This window comes from Aquarana catesbeiana, linkage group LG01, assembly GCF_042186555.1.
Source record: "Aquarana catesbeiana isolate 2022-GZ linkage group LG01, ASM4218655v1, whole genome shotgun sequence".
Classification (NCBI taxonomy): Eukaryota; Metazoa; Chordata; class Amphibia; order Anura; family Ranidae; genus Aquarana; species Aquarana catesbeiana.
Window position 1 is genome coordinate 881082521 of NC_133324.1, and position 26552 is coordinate 881109072.

Consider the following 26552-nt stretch of genomic DNA (forward strand, 5'->3'; position numbering starts at 1 on the left):
TCATTTTAAATTGTAAATCTATTTATATGCTAATGTCTCTGTGTTCCTTGCCACAAATAGCACCGGTGGTGTTAGACAATTTAATCACATACATGGATTAGGCAGCAATGGGCAATGAATCAAATTTTTTTTGCTCAGGTATTTTTTTTTTTTATATTATATGAGCCTAAACTGTGTAATTTGCCTGTTCTACCAATCACTGGGGTTTCTGATGGATTATGTATCTTCCTTACTGAACATGGGCTGAATTATTATCTAAAATGGCTATCCCGTTGTGATCCAATATTTCAATTTTCATATTGATTATCACTGGAATTGCCATTCTCCCTGCTTGGGATTTTTTTGGTTTGACAACCTGTAGAGCTTTTCTGATAAATTAAACTTAAAGTGCTGTAAATAAAAAAGAAGGGGACAAAACCCTTTTTTATTACTTTTAAAACTATTTAACCACTTAACTTGACCTCCGGAAGGTTTAACCCTTTCATGACCAGGCCATTTTTGCAATACGGCACTGCGTTACTTTATCTGACAACTGCGCGGTCATGCAACGCTGTACCCAAATAACATTGATGCGCTTTTTTTCCCACAAATAGAGCTTTCTTTTAGTGGCATTTCGTCACCACTGCGGTTTTTATTTTTTGCTCTAGAAACAAAAAAAAAAACTGACAATTTAGAAAAAAAACTAATTTTTTTTACCTTCAGCTATAAAACATATCCAAGAAAAAAATTTAAAAGGTCAACATTCCTCATGAATTTAGGCCAATATGTATTCTGCTACCTATTTTTGGTTAAAAAAAAAAATCCCAATAAACGTATATTGATTGGTTTGCGCAAAAGTTATAGCGTCTACTATGGGATATATATATATACTGGAATTTTTATTTATTTATTTTTTACTAGTAATGGCGGCAATCAGCGACTTAGAGCAGGACTCCGCTATTGCGGTGGACATTCATACACTGACACTTTTTGGGAACCAGTGTCACTAATACAATGATCAGTGCTAAAAATATGCACTGTCACCGTACTAATGACACTGGCTGGGAAGGGCTTAAACATCTAGCGTGATCAAAGGGTTAAATATGTGCCTAGCCAGTGTTTTGGTGTACTGTGGTAGGTGCTTTTACTAAGGGAAATAATGGATTTTATTATCTGCTTTGGGGGGAAAGAAAATCCATTACACCCCGCTGATAGGACAGGGCTCTGCCTTATTTACATAGGCAAGGTTTTGTCCTGTGTGAATTCCCAATGATTGGCGGTTGCCAGGGGTAATCCACGTATGTGCCCCCTACCGTTCCCACCATATATGTATGTTATACGGTTGGTAAGCGGTTAAATTAGGTGTCATAAAACATACTTACAAAAGCTGTATGACTATATTATTATTATTATTATTATTACACAGGAATCATATAGCGCCAACAGTTTGGGCAGCACTTTACAACATGGAGGCAGACAGTACAGTTACAATACAATTCAATACAGGAGGAATCAGAGGGTCCTGCCCGTTAGAGCTTACAATCTAGAAGGGAGGGTCAAGTGATACAAAAGGTAATAACTGTGGGGGATGAGCTGATGGAGAAAAGCAAAATACAGTTGTTAGGTGTGGGTAGGATAGGCTTCTCTGAAGAGAAGGGTTTTCAGGGATCATCTAAAAGCTAACAGAGTAGAAGATAATCGGACAGATTGAGGTAAGGAGTTCCATAGGATGGGAAAAGAAGCTCTGGAAAAGTCCTGGAGACAAGCATAGGAGGAGGTGGCGAGAGAGCTAGAGAGCAGGAGGTCTTGGGAGGAACGAAGGGAACGAGTAGGTTGGTATTTTAAGACTAGGCTAGTGATGTAGCTGGGGGCAGAGTTGTGGGTGGCTTTGTAAGTTGTTGTTAGTATTTTGAATTCAATTTATTGGGTGAGCGGAAGCCAATGGAAGGCTTGACAGAGAGAAGTAGCAGACACACAGCGATTGGTAAGATGGATGAGTCTGGCAGCCGTGTTCATGATGGACTGAAGGAGGGATAGCCTATGTAAAGGTAACCCAATGAGAAGGGAGTTGCTGTAGTCGAGGCGAGATGACCAGTGAGTGAATTAGGAGCTTTGTGGTGTCGTTGGTTAGAAAGGGGCGTATTTTGGAGATGTTGCGGAGGTTGCCCTCAAAACACATCAGCTTGTTTTCTTGTTATTGATTGAAGCCCAGATCCATCTGAAGTATCTGCATGTTTCATATTCTCTCATAATTCAGGATTCTCTCCCTGTCTCCATGTATGAGTGCCTGGGAAACCAATCACCAAGCACCAGAACTTATGAGAGAAAAGTGGGTGAGGCAAATAGAAAAGGTGGAGGCATTTTTTTGAATATACAAAACACTTTAAAGGTTCTGCATGGACAAAGCAAAGGTTTACTTTAAACATAACATGCACAGTGTCTTAGTGGTAGGAAATTCTACCTTATAGCACTGGGGTCCATCAGATCGAGTCTTGGTTAGGATGCTGTCTGTACAGAATTGGCATGTTCCCCCAAGTTTTTGGAGTGTGGGTTTCCTCCTCCACTAACAGATTCAGCAGGGTAATTGGCTCTTGTCTAAAACTGGCCTTGGGCCCCATGTACACGGGATGCTGCTAAACGTACGTTCAGAGGCAGTTGGACGCTTTTTTCAACTGCCCCCAAACTCATTCAATGTTATCCTATGTGACCATGTACACAGTCTCGTTTATTGCCATTTTTTTGCAGTTGCGTTTAACAACGTTTTTTTAAAAGCAAATAAATGGGTTCAGACGCCGAAGATTTCTATGTTGCAGACGCCAAACACGAATAAATGTGGCTAAACGCGGTATTGGCTTTTAGACGCATTTTCGTTTATAAGCGTTTTTAAAGGTGCCCTATTTTTTTTACATTAAAAGTCTCAAAAATGATAGCAAATGATGAAAAACCATTAAAAAATATTTTAAAAAATTGTAATTGCTTGCAATGATTCATAGACCATTTATATACCCTAATGAGCCCTTGATCCAATCCAATACACCACTAGCATTGCTGTTATCCGAAGTATAATTGGGATTTGACCCATATGTTGTTAGATTTGAACAAGCAACTTGTGGCAAGTGACGTGACAAGTGGACAATCTGCAACTTGCGTGGCAAATGACAATCCGCAACTTGTTTCAGGTGACGTGGCAAGGGATAATCCACAACATGTGGCAGGTGACGTGGCAAGTGGACAATCCACAACCTGTGGCAGGTGATGTGGCAAGTGACAATCCACAACTTATAGCAGGTGACGTGGCAAGTGGACAATGCGCAACTTGTTTCAGGTGACGTGGCAAGGGATAATCAGCAACATGTGGCAGGTGACATGGCAAGTGGACAATCCACAACTTGTGGCAGGTGACGTGGCAAGGGATAATCTGCAACATGTGGTAGGTGACGTGGCAAGTGGACAATCCACAACATGTGGCAGGTGACGTGGCAAGTGGACAATCTGCAACTTGTGGCAGGTGATGTGGCAAGTGGACAATCCACAACTTGTGGAAGGTGACGTGGCAAGTGACAATCTGCAACTTGTGGCAGGTGACATGGCAAGTGGACAATCCGCAACTTGTGGCAGGTGATGTGGCAAGTGGACTATCCACAACTTGTGGCAGGTGACGTGGCAAATGACAATCCGCAACGTGTGGCAGGTGATGTGGCAAGTGGACAATTAGCAACTTGTGGCAGGTGACTTGGCAAGTGGACAATCCACAACTTGTGGCAGGTGACGTGGCAAGTGACAATCCGCAACTTGTGGCAGGTGACGTGGCAAGTGGACAATCCGCAACTTGTGGCAAGTGATGTGGCAAGTGGACAATCTGCAACTTGTGGCAGGTGACTTGGCAAGTGGACAATCCACAACTTGTGGCAGGTGACGTGGCAAATGACAATCCGCAACATGTGGCAGGTGACGTGGCAAGTGGACAATCAGCAACGTGTGGCAAGTGACAATCCGTAACTTGTGGCAGGTGACGTGGCAAGTGACACGCTAAATGCAAGTGCACTGCTGCTCTCTCAGCTGCTGCTACTCACTCTGGTCTCACAAAATGGCTGAAATAGTTAAATAATACTGTTTTAATCCACAACATGTGGCAGGTGACGTGGCAAGTGGACAATCCACAACCTGTGGCAGGTGATGTGGCAAGTGACAATCCACAACTTATAGCAGGTGACGTGGCAAGTGCACAATGCGCAACTTGTTTCAGGTGACGTGGCAAGGGATAATCAGCAACATGTGGCAGGTGACATGGCAAGTGGACAATCCACAACTTGTGGCAGGTGACGTGGCAAGGGATAATCTGCAACATGTGGTAGGTGACGTGGCAAGTGGACAATCCACAACATGTGGCAGGTGACGTGGCAAGTGGACAATCTGCAACTTGTGGCAGGTGATGTGGCAAGTGGACAATCCACAACTTGTGGAAGGTGACGTGGCAAGTGACAATCTGCAACTTGTGGCAGGTGACATGGCAAGTGGACAATCCGCAACTTGTGGCAGGTGATGTGGCAAGTGGACTATCCACAACTTGTGGCAGGTGACGTGGCAAATGACAATCCGCAACGTGTGGCAGGTGATGTGGCAAGTGGACAATTAGCAACATGTGGCAGGTGACTTGGCAAGTGGACAATCCACAACTTGTGGCAGGTGACGTGGCAAGTGACAATCCGCAACTTGTGGCAGGTGACGTGGCAAGTGGACAATCCGCAACTTGTGGCAAGTGATGTGGCAAGTGGACAATCTGCAACTTGTGGCAGGTGACTTGGCAAGTGGACAATCCACAACTTGTGGCAGGTGACGTGGCAAATGACAATCCGCAACATGTGGCAGGTGACGTGGCAAGTGGACAATCAGCAACGTGTGGCAAGTGACAATCCGTAACTTGTGGCAGGTGACGTGGCAAGTGACACGCTAAATGCAAGTGCACTGCTGCTCTCTCAGCTGCTGCTACTCACTCTGGTCTCACAAAATGGCTGAAATAGTTAAATAATACTGTTTTTTGAGCTTGGGGAGGGTCTTATGATGTTATCTTAACTAAACGCTTCTAGACACAAACGCGGTAAAACGCTGCTAAACGCAGCATGCAAACGTGGCTAAATGGGCATTTTAAATGCCGGTTTCAAGGTGTCAAAAAAAATTGTTCAGAGGACTTTGCCTCAGCGTCCCGTGTACATGGAGCCTTATTATGATATTCTGTTCAGTGCGCCTGAGATAACTGTCTTACCATCTGCCCCAACAGCAGATAAAGTACTTTGAGTCTTCGGAGAGAAAAGCGCTATATAAATATTAATAATAAAATAAAAAAAAAAGCATGATATATTAGCTCCCTCTTGCTGCTGAAGTTATCCTTCCAAAATATGCAAAACAAGAGACTACACCTTCAGAGCAAAAAATGATCACATTAAAAAATCTGAAGTATTTATTCTATTCTTGAAAATAATAATAAATAATTACTCCAAACCTTTAGAAATAACCTCTAATATGTCTTCTATTTGTATCCTTTGTTTACTAGACTGGATGAGGATAAGCCTTTTGCACAATACATAGCTCTGTTTACTCATTTGCTCCAATCAGTGGAATTTCAGATTTGAAGTAAGGAAATATTGAAATCCTGTCTTCTCTATTTGCTCAAGTCTTTGTCATACTACTCATTCATTATAATGATGGCAGTACAGATTGTTTGTACAGCTACCCTATTCTCCTTGAAATAAAGCAATATTTGTTTTGTAAAACTTCAATTCGGTGTCATCTTGATTGCTTTTTCAATAAGTAAATAATTTCAAAACATTTTTTTGTTTCTTTTTTTTTTTCTTTTAGAATTATCAGGATGAGGTTAGGTAAGTGATTCTGCTGCTAGTGACAAATTGGCAGTGGCAAGATAGCTAAGGAGAATGGCAGAATCACTAAAGCCTCGTACACATGCTTAGATGCTAGTCTCATACAACATCAGAAGTGACGTCATGTGTTGACTAGTTTTGTATGTATTCCTTCGTTTCTGAGCATGCTTAGTCTTGCTCTTACGATTTTTTTCATACGAAAACCGTACTAATGAAACGAAAATTGGAAATTGAGTTCATATCCGCCAAACATTTTATAGTCTGCACATCCAGCTTTTGTCTGACGAAAAAGCAAAATTGGCTATCAAAAGCACCGTACTAACGATCAGAAAATCATCAGACAGCTCGTACGAATTTTTCCATCCGATTTTCGGATCGTGTGTACGTGCCTTTAGAGACCGCTTGTCTGTTCCTATGGAATTGCTACCATTGATAGTGGTTGAGATTAAGCAACACTTGGAGCCAGCAAGGGAATGATTGCATAGACGTAAAGCATCCATCTGACATCAGCCTTACATTGCACAGTTTGTGGTCTTTAAACTAAAACTTCAGGCAAGAGGCTAAATACACCATTTATAGCAGATACAATGTAGAAAGATGGGGTACAATGGACATATCAAGGATGCACCATGGCCCAAATTACTAACAAGGCAAATCCAACACAAAAGACAGACTTTTCAGTTGCTACGGGAATACACATGCAATCTTTTTTTCTTAAAAATTGAGTGGGAATACACACCCTACAAACTTTATTTCTACAAAGATTTAAATGAAAGCATCACTTGCCATGAGTATAAAAACCTTATCTGCATCGGTTGCTGCTCTCTAAAACCTACATATTTCTAAATTACTGTTATGAAGAATATGTCCCATCAAAAGTGACTCAATAGTAGAACTCTTTAACACTTTAGCACATTCAATGTTTCTCTACACGTTCCGCAGGAGTCTTCTGCTTCTTCAGGAGAGCAAATACTAGAGGGATGCAACTGTATATACTATGTACCTTGTTACCGTAGAAAAGCAACAATGAGTTTTCCTAAAGATGCATATTTTTTGCAACACAAAAAACAACATATGTCTACGTTAAAAATGTGTACATACATAGACCATCTATAAAAGGCTTAGTTTTACCTTTCAGTAGTTTGTTAATTTTTGTTTAACCTGTGCTGTGATCTAGACAGCAAAGCTAGATCCTTGACCTCCATCATAGCAGCAACACACTTAAGTAAAGGCAAAACTTTTTTTTTACACTTTGGATAGAGTAAGGGAACTGAACAAGACAAGGGAGAGCCATATGAGTGAGAGTTTTTTCACCACTCATATAGCTCTCCCTTGTCTTGTGGAGTGTTCCTGCAAGGGGATCTGTACAGTCCAGACTGTGTGAGCTGCAAGGAACCTGCCAACGCTTTTTCTGCGTTTTTTTGTATTCAGCCCCCTTTACTCTGATACTCCTAACTAAAATCTAGTGGAAACAATTGCCTTCAGAAGTCACCTTATTAATAAATAGAGTTAATCTCAATATAAATACAGCTGTTCTGTGAAGCCCTCAGAGGTTTGTTAGATTACCATAGTGAGCAAACAGCATCAGAAAGGCCAAGGAACACACCAGACATGTCAGGGACAAAGTTGTAGAGAAGTTTAAAGCAGGGTTAGATTTTAAAATAATATCCCAAGCTATGAACATCTCACGGAGCACTGTTCAATCCAAATGGAAAGAGTATGACACAACTGCAAACCTACAAGACATGGCCGTCCACCTAAACTGACAGGCCAGGCAAGGAGAGCATTATTCAGAGAAGCAGACAAGAGGCCCATGGTGACTCTGGAGGAGCTGCAGAGATCCACAGCTCAGGTGGGAGAATCTGTCCACGGGACAACTATTAGTCCTGCACTCCACAAATCTGGCCTTTATAGAAGAGTGGTAAGAAGTAAGCCATTGTTGAAAGAAAGCCATAAGAAGTCCCATTTGCAGTTTGCGAGAAGCCATGTGGAAGAAGGTGCTCTGGTCAGATGAGACCAAAATGTAACTTCTGGGCCTAAAAGCAAAACGCCATGTGTGGCAGAAAACTAACACTGCTCATCACCCTGAACACACCATCCCCACCATGAAACGTGGTGTTGGCAGCATCATGATATGGGGATGCTTTTCTTCAGCAGGGACAGGGAAGCTGGTCAGAGTTGGTGAGAAGATGGATGGAGCCAAATACAGGGCAAAATACATGAGACTGGGGAGGAGGTTCACCTTCCAGCAGGACAATGACCCTAAACATACAGCCAGAGCTACAATGGAATGGTTTAAATCAAAGCATATTCATGTGTTATGCCCCGTACACACGGTCGGACTTTGTTCGGACATTCCGACAACAAAATCCTAGGATTTTTTCCGACGGATGTTGGCTCAAACTTGTCTTGCATACACACGGTCACACAAAGTTGTCGGAAAATCCGATCGTTCTAAACGCGGTGACGTAAAACACGTACGTCGGGACTATAAACGGGACAGTGGCCAATAGCTTTCATCTCTTTATTTATTCTGAGCATGCGTGGCACTTTGTCCGTCGGATTTGTGTACACACGATCGGAATTTCCGACAACGGATTTTGTTGTCGGAAAATTTTATCTCCTGCTCTCCAACTTTGTGTGTCGGAAAATCCGATGGAAAATGTCCGATGGAGCCCACACACGGTCGGAATTTCCGACAACACGCTCCGATCGGACATTTTCCATCGGAAAATCCGACCGTGTGTACGGGGCATTAGAATGGCCCAGTCCAGACCTAAATCCAATTAAGAATCTGTGGCAAGACTTGAAAATTGCTGTTCACAGACGCTCTCCATCCAATCTGACAGAGCTTGAGCTATTTTGCAAAGAAGAATGGGCAAAAATGCCACTCTCTAGATGTTCAAAGCCGATAGAGACATTCCCAAAAAGACTTGCAGCTGTAATTGCAGCGAAAGGTGGTTCTACAAAGTATTAACTTAGGGGGCCTGTATACAAATAGAGTGGGCTGTATACAAATGCACGCCACACTTTTCACATATTTATTTGTAAAAAATGTTAAAAACCATTTATCATTTTCAATCCACTTCACAATTATGTGCCACTTTGTGTTGGTCTATCACATAAAAATCCCAATAAAATACAGTTAAGTTTTTGGTTGCAACTTACAAAATGTGGAACATTTCAAGGGTTGTGAATACTTTTTCAAGGCACTGTAATAGTTAGAAAAATTGGACAGAAGTTCTAACTCTGCCCATTTCAACCCCTGAAAATGTTTTGAGCTTAGATGGTACCTTACTCCCTATCAGATAGCCCAATTCTCCTCATCTTACTTGTTATACTCCTTATTTATTTATTTGAGAAGTTGTGGCCACATTGGCAATTTGTTCCACAATCTTTGGTCATGTATTAGTATATGTAGCTTTTGGTGGAGTGTGTTCCAGCTCCCCTCTAGTGTCGCTAAGCTAGTAATTTAACCAGACCCAGCATTAGCAATCTTAAATTTAGGGATAGACAATAATAATATAATAATTGTATTCATAGCTTGAATGTATTCCATAGTTGTGTTGCCTTGCGAGGCTACCATTCTTTCGTTTTCACTCTTACTTTCATGTTTACATTTCTATTTCTCCTTAAATTGAAGGTCTTTGTATCTTTATAAAACTTCAATAAAAACTATTGAAACAGAAAATGTTTTGGGACTTAATGGTAATATATACAGCAGTCCATACACAGTCCATACACAATTATACTTTTTGCATAAAATGATCCCCGATTTCACTAATTAAAGTAGTTGTAACCCTAAAACAAAAAACTAAGATCCTGTTCCTTTAGGGCATGCTGTATAGCACAGTTCTTGTGCTAAGTCATCTTTCCCTTCCTATCTTGTAAAAAACCTGTGTCCCCCTGCCTCTGCTCACCACGGTAATCATGGCTGCTGAGCCCTAAATACCGTGGTCAGTTTATGTGCCTTCGTCATCCTCTGCTGTGCTCTGACAGTCTCTCCCCGCTCCCCCTCTCTCCTTGTCACCATGAGAGCTCCTCCTGCCACTATTCAGCTGCATAATGCAGCAAATATACAAGTATCGCCTCCGGGCAGGCTGCCATTCACTACAGTGGATTTGTTTTTTCAAAATGAATAAGCTAAATACATTTTGTCACACTGCAGCTGTGTGGTCACGTGAGTCCCTTGTGCTGGCCGACCCACGATCTATGGAGAGAAGCACGAGGGGCCGAAATCCCCCTTTGCTGGCCGGCTGACGTCACAGGGGAATCTTGACCCCTCTAGATTCTCTCCATAGATCGGGGCCGGCCAGCACAGGGAGATCACGTGACCGCACAGCTGCGGTGTGACAAAATGTATTTAGTCTTTTCATTTTTAAAAAAACAAATAGTTACATAGTGACTTTACAATCACTTTAAATCTTGGTGATGGAACAATGAAATTGTTATGATGTACCATGTCAAGTCGTTGGGTGTTTGTGGCACTATTTTGTTTACTGTACTTGTGTCTTGAAGCTGTTTTCAATTTAGGGTACTTTAAAACAAAATACACTTATCCTTTTTGCCCTTCCTTGATCTAACCCACCTTCTTCTCCAAAAATACATACTTACCTTGATCTGACGCTCACAGTTCCTCTGCTTGTTTTCATCCAATGGTGCAAGTTTTCACTATCCTGGCTGCTCTAGTGCATTACAGCCCCATAGACTTCTATGAGTCCTGAGGCTCAAAATGCTTGGAGGGAAATTCTCCCTAGTAGGGCAACAGACGAAAAAAAAAAGACAGTGCTTCCAATCACTCTAAGCAAAATTAGGAAAAAAAGTTTAGGCAGGAGTTACATGGCAAATGGCATTTTCAGAAGAAGAGGTCAGCTCTGTCTCAGCAGAAAAATCCTAAAATAAGAATAATTAATGAAATGTGTGAGCATAAGGGTACAGCTCTATTATTCATTTCTGGAGACAAAATGTGGCGTTTCACTTCAACGAGCAACTATAAAAGATTGCAATGACACAATTATTTTATGAGACTGATCACATTCAAGTCTACAAGATATTAATAAGACATTTGATTCCTTTCAAAACTATTTTATGACATCCCTTTAATTCTTTAGAATAGTTCACAACATAAATGATTTGCTGATGGGCTCTGAAAATAGATGTATTTTAGTTCTAGTGCATGGAAATGACAGGTTCTCACTATCAAATACCACAGGAGATAGTAAAAAAGGTCAGGACTGCCATGCACTATGTGTCTCTGGGAACATCTGCTATGTTCAGGCTGGTTCTATTATCAGCCATCAGGTTATATATATACATCTTCTTTCATCCACGGGAAGAAAGGCAAAGATCTTGTGAGATGCTGCAGCTCAGTACTGCAGATCATATCCATAAAGCAGCTGTTCCTTTACAACTTTGGGTGGATTTTCCTGGTTGTTCTGGCATCCCCAGACAAGCCAGTGTCTGAGCACTCCCCCCACCCCTCGCTCTACTGAAGTCTGCATGGTGCAGGCATAAATGATTGGTTATGAGAACGACCGTTTGCAGACATCTAGTCTGTAGGCATCGTAGCGCTCATATTTTGTGCCTTGTATGGGTACAGGCAGGAAATGTTTTGAAATTTGCTGTACATATTAAATCCACATTGAACCTTTATATTTTGAGGCAGGCATGCAAACATAGCTCTCCATTATCCCCCATTTGAAAAAACTGTCTCTCTTTAGATGAGGTTTCCAAACTTTGAAGTGCAAAGGCAATAACATATTTTTTTGTGATCGTAAATATTTGTGACAAAAAAAAAGGCACCCTTACATCAGGGTCCCCAACACAACCCCCCTTACATTATGGTCCCCATCATAGTTCATCTCAAATCAGAATCCCCCTTACATTAGGATCTCCTTCAGAAACTCCCTTATATTAGGATCTCCTTGAGAATCCCCCTTACATTAGGATCTCCTTCAGAAACTCCCTTATAATAGGATCTCCTTCAGAACCCCCCTTACATTAGGATCTCCTTCAGAAACTCCCTTACATTAGGATCTCCTTCAGAATCCCCCTTACATTAGGATCTCCTTCAGAATCCCCCTTACATTAAGGTTCCCATTAGAGTTCTCCTTACACCAGTGCTCCCTTAGATCAGAGTCTTCCTTTATATCAGGGTTCCATTAAAGTCCTCCCTTCTATCAAGGTAACCATCAGAGCTCCCTTACATCAGGGTCCCATCAGAGTTCCCCCTTACAGCAGAGTCTTCCCTTTTATCAGAGTCAGAATCAGAGTTCCACTTACATCAGTGTCCCCATCAGAACCCCCCCCCCTTATAGCAGATTCCCCAGAAGAGTCCCCCTTACATTAGGGTCCCCATCAGAGTTCCATTTACATCACATTTCCCCTTACATTGGGGTCCCCATAAGAGTTCCCCTTCATCAGAGCCCCCTTAGATCAAGGTGTCCCTTTATATCAGGGTCCCACTAGAGTCCCCCCTTTTATCAGGGTAACCATCAGAGCTCCCTTACATCAGGGTCCTGTCATAGTTTCCAGAGTTCCCTCTTACAGCAGAGTCTCCCCTTCTATCAGTGTCCCCATCAGAACCCCCCCTTTATATCAGCGTCCCCAGAAGAGTCCCCCTTACATTAATGTTCCTGTAAGAATCCCCCTTACATTAGATTCCCAATCAGAGTTCCACTTACATCAGAATCCCCCTTACATTTGGGCCCTCATAACAGTTCCTCTTAGATCAGAGTCTTCCTTTATATTATGGTCCCATCAGAGTCGCCCCTTCTTTCAGGGTAGTCATCAGAGCTCCCTTACATCAGAGACCCATCTGAGTTTACCCTTTACAGCAGAGTCTCCCCTTATATCAGAGTCTCCATCAGAGTTCCACTCACATCAGTGTCTCCATCAGACCCCCCCCCCCCCATTTTCTTTCTGGCTGTTTCTGAGTGCCGGGTTTCTGGCTTCTTGATTGGGGGAATGAAGTCATCCTGCGAATGCATGTGGGAGTCCGTCATTCATTCGGCACAGCCCGAGTGTTTTAGGAATGCCCTAATAAGCTGCGCATGCACAGCCTTCATTCAATAGAAGACTATGGGCAGGAAGGTAAGTTTTTGTTATTGCAGAAGAAACATTGAATGTCTCTTCTGCAATAAAGACATACCTGCTCACAATTTTTTAATGTTTTGTTTAGCTCCGCTTTAAGTAAAAAAGCGTTATACCACACTAAACTTTTCATGCAACCTCCAAATTGTGTCTTCTTAGAAGCATTGGCATAGAACATGCAGAGCTAAACAGATAATCCCTTGTCCGTTCTTGCTTAATAATAAATACAGAAATTATTAGTTGGAAGGGCAAGGCCACGGCTTTATTGAATTGCAGAATATAAAAATTCAATCAATAAGGCAACAACATCCAAATTCAAGGCTAACCGGGAAAGAAACTTGAAAGTCACAGAGGAGCTGTGAGCACCCAATTAGCATAACGGAGCATTAAGGCCTCAAATTATTGCGTTTGTTATTTTGAAAAGGGAATATAAAGGTAAAGTAGTGCTGAAAAAATGTGTGGGTTTAACTAATCCGTTTTTGCATATTATTTCTTTGTGATTCGTGTAACTGTGAATGTGGCATGGCAGGAGGGTTGGGAGGGGTTGTTCCTATTTCTAACCCAAGAAAGTTGGGAGGTATGTGTAATTCGTATTCAGTACGCATTAAGCTTTTTAATGCTATTAAAATAGAACTAAAGTCAAAATGTTTTTCTTTCATTTTGGATAGAGCAAGGGAGGGTTATAACTCCTGTCAGATTTTTGTCCCTATATGGAGATTTCCCTTCACTTCCTGTCCCATAGCCAAACAGGAAGCGAGTGGGAATCCCTGCAAAATAAGGTAATTTATCGGGGCCCCTCAGGTCACCAGGACGGGTGTCCCCATTGGAAGATTTCCTCTTTATTACTTTTCTGGGGACAACCACAAATTTGAGACTTTCTTTTATTTTCACTTTTAATGATAATGGTAAACTGGACAAATAGCCCAGGGTGAATCTCCATAGTGGGGGGCACAGACACCAATAAAAACCTAAAAGGTGTTCTAATTAATCTCCAATCTCAAACTAAACCAAAAAAATAAAAAATTGCCGTTAGTTATACTTTAATGTTCTCACTTTGTCTTGGTAGTAGCCATAATTTCCAAAAAAAATGATATGTATGTTGATTTTTGACTTTGATGTTGGTAGATTTGGTTATCTGCTGTATTTAGTGAGAACGTTTCTAGCTGCTATGGGGTATCTGCTATGACAATGGGATGCTGTGTCTTTTGATGCTATGAGCTGCTATAGTACAGGGACATTTTCTCTAAAGAATGGAATGGCAGTTGGCGGCAGATGTGTAGACCCTGAATCTAGTGGTCCAGGTTTTATGTTGACATCAGTGACTACAGCTTCATTTTCTAGTGGGTTATGTCCGTTATATTTAGTACTTTATCAGTTTGGTGTTTGGGGGAGATGGGGGGGATAAAAAGTTACAGTAAAAAATGGTAAATACACTAAATGGGACCATGGATTACCATCTAATGTATATTCTTCCTTCTTTATATGCAGGTTATTCTGATACTCACCAAGTTTTACCATGCCGACACGGGGAAAGTTCTGGAGAGCTCTTTATGGAGGTAGGAATGGTTACATTACTATTACTTCTCTTTTTCTTATTTCATTTCTTTTTTACATTTTTAACAAAACAGAAATAAAATCATTCTAAGTCTTTTGTGTAGATCTTACTTAAAGTGGAAGTCAAAACAGCAGAATGGCACAGCTGAGTAGTGAAACCCCGAGTGCATATTTTGAAATTCTTAAAATACTTATAAAATGAAAGCATTAGAGAATACCATAACTTTGCAAACATCCTGCTAGTCAGCTTCCTATTTCAAAAGATGCAGCCTAGGTGACATAACTCTGAGAGAAGGTTTAGATGACATGGGGTGGTGGTACTGTACTGTCTATCAGCAAATGATCAGTGGATGGAGTGGATATGTGCTGGTGCCACTGGAGGGTTCCAGGCAATGAAAGCCAAGGATCTATTTATTGTGATGCCTCAACCACAGCCCCTAGGGACTGTTACTTGATCAAGACTGAGATTTAGTGCCTAAAACCATACAACAATGCTGACTGCAGAATGACAACATGGTAAGGCGTGGCAATTAGACATAAGGATTGATACAGATACAAAAAAGCTTTGACTTCCACTTTAACTACATTTTGGATTTAGATATGTGTATTTTTGTTTTGTATGTACACTGATATGTAGTTCATATGTATGGAAAAAGAAGCATAACTTCGGAGTTTATCATAGTAAAACTTTATTACACTCTGGAAAGATAAAGAACGCTAAATTTCTAATGTGACCTTACCACTGGACTAAATGCTAATACAGGTCTGTCAAACATGGGGGCATTATACTGTACCTCCAACAAAACTGACTACTGGACATGATCATAATACTCTCCTTTTACTCTCTACCTATCTCAACTTTCTTAAAGAGGTTCTTCATTCTGACAAAAAAATTAATTATTAGCAGCTACAAATACTGTAATAAGGAAAGGACTCTTTCCTGTCCAAGGATCCAGCACTGTCCTCACCAAGGCCAATCCTTCGCTGGTCTTCAGGTCCCTAGCACTGGCATTTTTTGTTGTTTTTGTAACAGATACATTTTGTTAAGTGTTTTGAATTGTATAAAAACACAGAAGAAATTAAAAAATTCATGGCACATAAATATTTATGGTATACAACAAAATACTTCTCAATCAGTACACCATATACATACAGTACATCAATAGTATGAATACGCATCAAAATACTGTTATAAATGTGCCATAGCTCAATAATCAGTGGTTTCATCTCTGGGGGGGTGGAAAAGGAAGAAAAGGGGGGAGAGAGATTGGAAAATTCAGGAAGGCAGGAAGGGGAGCGGAAATGGATAGAGAAGGAAGTAGAGGAAACAGCTTCAAAACCAAAAAAGAGAAAGGAAACAAAAAAGATCTTGAGCAGCTTCCTGCCCTCCAGCCAGAGAATTAGAAAAAAAGTGTTACTAAACCCAGGACTCTGCATTCACTATATCTGGTCTCCCACAGTACACAGAACATGGAACTGTAGAACATAGTAAATATAAACTGCTAATACCTTTTCTCATCAGCAGTTAGAGCAGTCTTGTGACTTCTAGCCAAGCACTGGTTAAAGTGTGTAGGAGGAGTTTTCTGACTGCCCTATAAGACTGCAAGATCCCTGACTTTCTGCCTGAACAGCACTGATTGGCCCTGTGCTGATCACATGCACACTCCCAAGAAAAACAAAACCTCTCTAGCTATACACATCAAAGTGAGCATGTGCAGCCTGACTTCATAGCTTCTGTTTCATCAGGACATTATCAGGGGACAGTGGAAGGAGGGAGAATCTGTGCATACTAGATCAAACAGCCTTTTTATACAATGCAGAGGAATAACCCGTTAGGATCCACTGTGACTATAACAAGCATGCTTTACTGCATATATAGAATGATTTTACTGTTGTGGGTTTAGTAACTCTTTAAACCCATAGGATGGCAGACACTAGATAAAGAGGGGAAGTATCACAGTGTTAAATCTCTAGCCCCCACCCAAGCAGCCCAATTTCTTTTTCAAATTTCTTAGGGCAGTTTTGGCCCATATAGGTAAGCTTACAGAAAGTAAAGCTGGATTGATTATAGACTTCCAAAGATTCCTGTAATTTCCATTTAGATAGCATTGTCTTCTTGTCATAGAAAGCAAACAATTTCTTATAGGAGGCAGTGGCCGCAGTGTCACAAATACCCAGGAGTAGGATCAAGGAGACCCCCTCACATTGCATTGATATCAGTTAAGCACTGGCATGTCTACTGGGGCTGGAACAGGGGTGGACAGGAGGATTGGCTGCCCTGGGCACTGTGATATCATGTAAGGTTGGGGGGGGGGGGGTTGGCGCTGCATTGAGAGTGTCTACCTACAAGCTGGCAGGAGCACTGGAACAGGGGAAATTTTTGTTTGGAGACAATTTTGGCTTGCAAAGATAATTTATGCTTGGGGTAATCATGTATAATAGTGCCCACATTTTTTTGGAAGGGAGGGAGGGGATTTTTGCTGTCACAAAATGCTCATACATTTTATGAAGGGGGTGCCATTGGGCATCTTTGCCCTGGGCGCTAGGTGACCTTGTTCCGGGCCGGCACTGCCCCCAAAATGACCTGTCCACTGCATATAATCAAGACACAAGTGTATGAGACAATATACAGACCTAAAACATGAAACCTCCAACATGACCTGACCAAGGGAAATAATCATGATACAATTGTATTAGACAATATGCAGACTTAGAATATGAAACCTCCAATATGACCTGACCACTAAATAGATAAAATAATAACAGTAATAATATAACTCTGATGTTTTATCAGATTGAATGCTTTCTGTGTTTTCTTTATGAAATAAGAGGTATGCGTATGTGCTGTTTTTCTGTGCAATAAACTGATCATTTCAAGGGTGAGCCTTTGAAGAAGGCCTAGGGAAAACTCTGAACTATTGTTTCATTCCATTACTGTTAGTCTGAGACTGGTCCATGGCTCAGCAGTAAATGTAGACCTTCTCTTGAGAGTATCGTATGTTTTAAGTCTTGATGGCCTTCCATCTTTGGTTGCTTTAGCCCTGATACTGCCCATTATCCCATGTCATGGGGATTTTACACTATTTCATGCAGAACATTGATAGCAGATGTAGCAAGCCATTCACAGAACGCACTGTTGCAGGCTGAGAAGTCGTAGGAAAGGGAAAGGCAGGTACACAGAGGAGAGACACTGGCACACCAATATCAGATTTTCACAAGTTCAGGCCTGCTGTTCCTTATAAACAGGCATTCTATTTGTTTGTGGTCCTGGGGCTCCATAGCCTTGTAGCTATGATTAGTTTCATATGTGTTGAGAATTATAACAAATGCAAACACATGTTCAAAAATATTTTACGGACATGGAATGGATAATTTTAGATCTTATTTTTTTTCTGTGTATGACAGTAGTTTTCTGAGGATTCTAAAACAATACAGTAGATTAAAAATTGACATTGTTTTGTTAATTATACCAAATTATATTGTTCTGTTGTGTTAAAGAATATGTAAACCCAACATGTTAAATTCTGTGTCTGCTGTACCATGCACTTGTATTAAAAAAAGTATCTTGTTATACCTGGTGTTCCTGACGGTCCCTTTGCTTACCTGTTAAAAACTGACCACACTAGGCATGATAACAACGTGGTCAGTTTTCTAGCTGTGCTAAGAACTCAGCCTGCTCTCCTCCATTGATCAGAGCTCTCTGAGCTCTTTATGCAGCTGAGAACAGAGATTATGTGTTTAATGATAAAAAGGGGAAAGAAGGTATTTATAAAGTTTTATATGTATACAAAAATGTTTTGTTTTCATTTCTATTGTAAACTGAATGGTTTGTTTTACAAGGTGAGGGCTTACATATACTTTAATGCAATGTTATACTGTATTACAGAGAGGCAGAATAATGAGAGAGATTGGGGGGGGGGGGGGGAGAGAGAGAGAGAGAGAGAGAGAGAGAGAGGGAGAAAAGATAAAGGGAGCAAGAAATAGAGATATAGATAGGAAAAAAAGAAAAAGAGAGATAAAAAGAGGAAGAAAGGGGTAAAAAAAAGTGATAAAAGATGGAAGAGAGAGCGAAGGTTGGAGGGAGAAAGAGAAGATGAAAGAGAGAGAGGGAGGAAAAAAGAAATAGAGGAAGAAAGAGAAAAGGAGAAAGATGTAATAATAACTCAAGAAAAAGATAGAGGAAGGGAGAGAGAAAGAGGAAGATAGAAATAAGAAGAGAGAAAGTGAGACGTAGAGGGAAGAAGAGATGGGGGGTAGAGTAAGTAAGGAAAATTCTTAAGAAGAGAGATAAGGGGAAGAATAAAGAAACTGATGAAGAAACAAACTGAGGAAGAGAGAGAGATAAAGGGAAGAAGAGAGAAACTAAGTAGAAAGAGATGGAGCGAATAAGAAGAAAGAGAGGAAGAGAGAGACAATGGAAGAGAAAGAGAGAGAGAGAGAAAAGAAGAGAGAAACTGAAAAAGAGAGAACAAGAGATGGAGAGAGATAGACATTTGCTACCTTTGCTGACTTCTTTCTAAAGTAGTAATTGTCTGGCTGTCTCTGGATTGAGTATGTTTTAGCCACTGTCCATACACAAACATGCATTAAGTGATTTAGAAATAATTTGCATGCTTCTTCCAATATTTCAGAAAGTAGTAAAGTCATCATATGAACATTACAACCAGACACCTAGCATTTTCATAACCAGAGGTCAGCAGTGGCAGACTCTATATTTCTCTTGGTGCAGGATTCATTTAAGAAAGCCAAGAATGTAGAGTTGGATCTGCCCTGTTTCCCATTTGGACCAGATTGTATCTTGTTGCCTTTAAGGCAAATTCAATTTGGCCCACATGTGTCCTCTTGGTTACCTGTGTGAAGCAACTCAGTTTGTCCACACATCATATACTACTGGTGGGGTTACCCAAGCACTGTGTACTCTGGCCAACCCACCCATTAAAACGTACAGATGGATCTGCCCTGTTTCTCCTTCTCCTTATAGATGATGGAACAGATTGTATCTTGTTACCTCTGAGGCAAATTCAGTTTGGTCCATCTCCCTACTCTTGGTGATGTAAAACAACTCAACCTGGCCACACATCCTATACTGCAGGTGTTGGGGACCAAAGCATTGTGTACTCTGGCTGTCTCACCCTTTGAAACTTCTGGCCATTGACAGACACAAGAAGTTTGGAAGTTATATTTCACGAGGACTTCACCCAACACTGTATTAATGTTAAACAGAACTCAGCCGCCAAGAGCTCATGGACACCTGTATGACACATAGTCCAAGAAACTGCTGTCTCCAGCAGTTGTTGCCTTCCAGCTGGTAATACAAATCAATAGAATACATTTTTTTTTACTTGGGGCTGCTGCATTGCATCAAGTGAACAAAACTTTAAGAGATTTACTAAAGCACTGGGCTACACTTTATTTATTACTACAGTTGGTACTGTTACCTGCTCAGTGCCTATATACTGTGCTTTATAAAGGAACTTGGTGTTTAGCTTTAAGTTTTCTTCATTCTGCAAATGACACCTTTCTAATAATCTTTTTGCATACGCTCTCTCAAGCACCGTACTTAAACATTTGGCGTAATAATCCTATTAATATTGACCTTTCCGTGGTCCCTGGAACTTCTTTGAGAACATCCGGAACAAAAAGGGATAATTTAGCTCTGTCATTACTTCACCCTCAGCTTTTTTTCTAAGTAATTTGCAGGATGCTATTTAGAACATCCTTAATTGCTCCTTATTAACTTGTGCTGAACATTAACAGATATTAAAATATGTCACATGTGTTCCTGGTTATTATGCTGTGTAGTCAAAATTATTTTAATTATCTCACTTGCCAGTTTCCTCCAATAATCTACACCTGCATATACCCATCAGCAAAATGCATGTGCATAGTCATTGGGCAGGAGAGAGGGCAATAAAAATATACAAAGGGCAGAAACCTATAGTAACTAGGGATATTTTAAAGAAGTTAATAGGAAAGGTAAAGTAGAATTCCACTTTCGCTAAAAAAAAAAAAAAAAAAAAAAAAATTGTAATAAAAAAAATTATACACAATATAAATTGCTACACAAGCCAGTTTCTAATTTAATGGTTTTAAAAATATGAATTACTGTTAATGAAACCTTTCTTTGTTAATCTATCATCGCTGTCATTTTCTAAAACTGTTTAAAAATGAAATGCAATATGACAAATGGGAGGTGTTCTATACAGTATGAACAGGCTCTAATGCACCTCAACACAGAATCATTTTGATTCTGATTATTTTTTTCCCAATGTACCGCACACACACTGATAAGCAATGCAAATAAACCCTATCATTGGTATTAGTGGGGGTAATATTAACCCCCAGAATTGGTGTCAGTGTCAGTAAGAGTAACCCCCAGCACTGATGTCAGTGGCAGTTATAGTAACTCCAGCATTGGGGTCAGTGGCCACAATCAAAGCCCCCAGCATTGGTGTTAGTGGCTGCAATAATAATTGCCAGCATTGGTGTGAATCGCCGTTATAATAATCCCCAGCATTAGTATCAGTATACACAATATTAAGCCCCAGCATTTCTGTTAGTGGACACAATAATAACCCCCACCATTGGTGTGAGTAAACACAATAATAACTCTCAGCATTGGTGTCAGTGGACACAATAGTCAGTGGCAGTGAAATATAAACTCCCAGCATTGGTGGTCACTTACTTGATCACATGCTCCCATGTTGCTTTCTATCTCTCCAAGGCTGAAACTTGACTTGTGCTATTGGGTGGAAACCATTCTGCCTAACAATACAGTCTATATGCAGAGAATGTTTCAGTGCCCAGAACCCCACTACTGCTCTGGTGCCCTTTGGTACCCAACAGGTTGCAGACCCAGCCCAGCACATGGCAGACCACACACAGAGGGTTGGCTGGCCACCTGCAGCTTGTGCATTGGGCACCAGGGGTATAGGGGGTTTCAAAATAAGCAGCAATACTTGCCTAATCTCTTGATCCTGCAAGTTTCCTCCCTGTCATATAACTGGTCCACCTCTTCGCCACTCAACCATCTGCAGCTCTCCAATGTAATGTACAATGGGGGCCCAGGGTTCCTACTGAGAACACTGGGTGCCCACCTACATTCTGGGAGTATCAGAGAGTGAAGAGTGCTGATTGACAGGAAATTGGAAATACATTTAAGTATTTTATCTTATTCATTAATACCTAGATGAAATCACTCCTTTCAGTGTGGGGAAGGGGGGAGGGGGTCACAAAAAGGTGATTATTTTTAGCTGACTATAGCTCAGACATGTCCAGGCTATAGACATTCAAAGTGATATTAAATTATTTCTCTATCTCTTTTTTTAAAAATAACAAACATGTTATACTTACCTACTGTGTGCAAGGTTTTTTTCAGAACAGCCTCTTTTTCTGGGGTCCACCCCCGATGGCGCTCCTGGCTCTTCCTGCCTTCGAGTACCCCCCCCCCCAGCAATCACTTGCTAGGGATTACTCATGTGGGATTGCTCCCAAGCCATACTGTGTGCGTCTATTGCCACACCCAGTGTGGCACGGCTCTGCCCCTCATTCCCTCATCACTGGATTTAATTAAGAGCAGCAGGAGCCAATGGCTCCAACTGCTCTCACTGAGTCCAGTGAGGAGGGAGAGAGCATCGCCGCTGCTCTTGGGCACAGTGCTGGACCGAGATCGGCTCACGTAAATATTTAGGAGGGGGGAAGCTGCACCAAAAAATGTTTTTTACCTTAATGCAGAGAATGTGATAAGGTAATAAAAACCTTTATACAAGGAGGAGTGGGAAGCACTGCCATCTAAGTGCAATTTGTCTAAAAACAATTGAACCCAGAGATAAATAAAAGGTGGCACTCATATTTGGTCAAATTGTAAAAACATGTATCCTGGTGGAAACTATGCAGAGCTCCGCAGAGTTGCAGCTGGGTCTCTACAATCTGTCTGTAGGAGTCGCTGGAAGAGTTCATACATTTGGCTGGGAAGGTGCTGTGGATGGCAGCAGGTCAACCGCAAGATGGAGACAGCAGGAGACTTTGGAGATGTTACGTTCTCACGTACCTCATAGATGAGCCCGGTAATGCAGAGAAAGGCCTCCCTTACGTATCTGACTCGCAGCCCCTGATGCTAGCGGCAGCACTCAGCCCTGAGGGATGTGGAGCACGAATAGGCACAGGCACACACAAGTTTGAGAAGCCAGGACAGGTGCAGAGGCCAAGGCAGGTCGGAGTACAGGCCAGGTCGGCAACAGGTGGCCAGCGTGGCAACAAGAGGAGCAGGCAGGATCAAAGTCAAGGACAAGTCAGGGTCGTATGCAGGCAGAAGGCAGGAAGAGTCAAAGGTCTAGCCGGGTCAAACACAGGAACAGATCTCTGAGCAGGTTACAGGTAGCAGGGGTCACGGGAAAGCTGCAGATCAGACAGCACTGGTTCTGTTTACAAGCCCTGTTTAAATAATTAATCTGATGCCAAGACTAGCGCGCGCACCGCATGCACCAGCAGTAGGATTCCTTCTACAGAGCATTTCCTGACAGGAGATCAGCTGAATGGATGGAGGTCCGGTCGGCAGGCTGTGATGACTCTGCTGATGAAAGTGTATTTTATTGGGCTTTTATGTGATAGACCAACACAAAGTGGCACATAATTGTGAAGTGGAAGGAAAATGATAAATGGTCTTCAAAATATTTTACAAATAAATACCTAAAAAGTGTGGCGTGCATTTGTATTCAGCCCCCTTTACTCTGATAACCCTAACTAAAATCTAGTGGAGCTAATTGCCTTCAGAAGTAACCTAATTGGTAAATAGAGTCCACCCGTGGTTAATTTAATCTCAGTATAAATACAGATGTTCTGTGAAGCCCTTAGAGGTTTGTTAGAGAACCTAAGTGAATAAACAGCATCATGAAGGCCAAGGAACACACCAGACAGGCCAAAGATAACATTTTGGAGAAGTTTGAAGCAGGGTTAGGTTATAAAAAAATATCCCAAGCTTTGAACATCTCATAGAGTACTGTTGAATCCATCATCCGGAAATGGAAAGGGTATGGCACAACTGCAAACCTACCAAGAACCTATCAAGTCCACCTACACTGACATTCCGGGCAAGTAGATCATGTATCAGAGAAGCAGCCAAGTAGTCCATGGTAATTTTAAAGGAGCTGCGGAGATCAACAGCTCAGGTTGGAGAATCTGTCCACGGTCGTGCACTCCACAAATCTGGCCTTTATGGAAGAGTGGCAAGAAGAAAGCCATTGTTGAAAGAAAGCCATAAGAAGTCCCATTTGCAGTTTGCATGAAGCCATGTGGAGGACACAGCAAACATGTGGAAGAAGGTGCTCTGGTCAGATGAGACCAAAATTAAATTTTTTGGCCTAAAAGCAAAACACTATGTGTGGTGGAAAACTAACACTGCACATCACCCTGAACAAACCATTCCCACCGTGAAACATGGTGGAGGCAACATCATGTTGTAGGGATGCTTTTCTTCAGCAGGGACAAGGAAGCTGGTCAGAGTTGATGGAAAAATGGATGGAGCCAAATACAGGGCAATCTTACAAGAAAACCTGTTAGTGTCTGCAAACGACTTGAGACTGGGGCAGAGGTTCACCTTCCAACAGGACAACGATCCTAAACATACAGCTAGAGCTACAATGGAATGGTTTAGATCAAAGCATATTCATGTGTTAGAATGGCCCAGTCAAGGTCCAAACCTAAATCCAATTGAGAATCTGTTGCAAGACTTGCAAGAGCATCTGTGAAAAGCAAGAAAATTGCTGTTCACAGTCGCTCTCCATCCAATCTGACAGAGCTTGAGCTATTTTTCAAAGAAGAATGGGCAACAATTTCATTCTCTAGATGTGCAAAGCTGGTAGAGACATCCCCAAAATGACTTGTAGCTGTAATTGCAGCGAAAGGTGCTTCTACAAAGTATTGACTCTGAATACAAATGCACGCCACACTTTTCACATATTTATTTGTAAACAATTTTGAAAACCATTTATAATTTTCCTTCCACTTCACAATTATGCGCCACTTTATGTTGTTCTATCACATAAAATCCCAATAAAATACATTTACATTTTTGGTTGTAACATGACAAAACGTGGAAAATTTCAAGGAGTATGAATACTTTTTCAAGGCACTGTACTTTGCGCCATAAGTTACTTGTTTTTTGTATCAATAAAAACCTTCAGCCTGTACAACCACTTTAAGTACTTTCATGTTATTAACAAGAAGTAAATGAGTTTTATAACAGGCCCACACTAACCTCTGTAGCTACAGGTACTGTAAAGCAATTAATTGTTAAAGGTAAAATCAGAAGCAGAGAAATATTATGAAAAAGACAAAGTGAACTCACAAGCATGACACCACAAACTATATCGCTGAACCAGGCAATAGGTTTGTCACCTGCTGGGCTGTGCAGTTTGGCAGATGTACATAAATCGCACAGTTGTCTTAGCAGAATTCCAACACATTTGGCATATACAGCAGACATACTGTATACTGTATATTACTCAACTGTATATTTTGCTGGTTTGCTCAGTTCTGCTTTATGTTATATGATTAAATAAATACAACTTCATATTCCCTTTGGATTGCTCTTTTGGAGCGCCTCCAAACCTTGAGTTCCATTGTACGGAAGAACAGTAGTCAGTCAATATAGCATTTGGCATTGATACCAGCTGGAGGCAGAGGTATTTGAACACATTTAACTGCTTTATTCCGATAATAAAATATACTTAAATTTACTCTGTGAATTCTCATACTAAAGATGGCAAACACCACTGTATATACATTAAATACAGAATACATATTTCATGGCTTAAAGAAGAACTATGGTTTTGTGTAAAAAAAAAAGACATAGCAAATATAACTAGCAAATATAAGCGTCGTACTGTACATGCCATTTTGTCATTTAACTCTAATAAAAAATAATTTTTAGACAGAATGGATAAGGGTTAGATCTGGGTCATTTTTGAGAAGGCCTCCTTCCGCTCTCTGTTTCTGAAATTTCACCTCAAACTATTTGCAGTTTGAGCAAACCTATTATACGAGCAGAGCATTGAGAATTCTGGAAAGTCTTATCTTTGGAGGGAAATTGCCATGTTTGAATTTTTTGGCAGTTTTAGAAAATGATAGCTGACTGTAGATCAGAATGCAAAGATTAACCCTTCTTGAGTTGTTTTTGGAAATTGAATGCCGAGAAGGCCAAGACCAAGACCAAGTTTAGTAGCGTTGGCATGCGTCAGCTATGAAGACAATAAACCTATGACTATTTTTTTCTGCTGAGAGCTGGGAGCACACAGTTGCACATTCCTAGTTCTTTACAGTATCCTCACAGTAAGGGACGTTTTATATTTGGCCTAAAATCATATAGAAGTCACAAAAAGGTTAGGAAACATTCACTGTGAGCTGGCAAGAGTAACCACAGCATGCAGCGGGAATAACAGGTATTTGACCAACCCAAAGGGTTGAATACTTGCGTCAGATTTAAAGAATATGTAAGCCCAACATTTCATATTCCTGATACACTATATTACCAAAAGTATTAGGACACCTGCCTTTACACGCACATGAACTTTAATGGCATCCCAGTCTTAGTACATAGAGTTCAATATTAAATTGGCCCACCCTTTGCAGCTATAAGAGCTTCAACTCTTCTGGGAAGGCTTTCCACAAGGTTTAGGAATGTGTCTATGGGAATGTTTGATCATTCTTGCAGAAGCGTATTTGTGAGGTCAGGCACTGATGTGGACGAGAAGGCTTGGCTCGCAGTCTCCGCTCCAAAGGTGATCTATCAAGGTCAGGACTCTCTGCAGGCAAGTCAAGTTCCTCCACCCCAAACTCGCTCATCCATGTCTTTATGGACCTTACTTTGTGCACTGGTCCCAATCATTTGGTGGCGGGGGGAATTATGGTGTGTGGTTGTTTTTTAGGGGTTGGTTTTGGCCCCTTAGTTCCAGTGAAGGGAACTCTTAAGGTGACAGCATACCAAGACATTTTGGACAATTTCATGCTCCCAACTTTGTTCCAACAGTCTGGGGTTGGCTCCTTCCTGTTCCA

The 26552-nt window shown here is 41.1% G+C and overlaps 1 protein-coding gene across 2 annotated transcripts in view; it reads left to right on the forward strand.

Moving 5' to 3' along the window:
- SORCS2 (sortilin related VPS10 domain containing receptor 2) overlaps positions 1-26552 on the forward strand; it is a 1340427-nt gene that overhangs the window by 415409 nt on the left and 898466 nt on the right. For both annotated transcript variants that reach the window (XM_073610686.1, XM_073610693.1), the window contains exon 2: positions 14436-14503. In XM_073610686.1, the coding sequence (XP_073466787.1) occupies positions 14436-14503 (68 nt within the window). The remainder of the gene's footprint in view (positions 1-14435; positions 14504-26552) is intronic.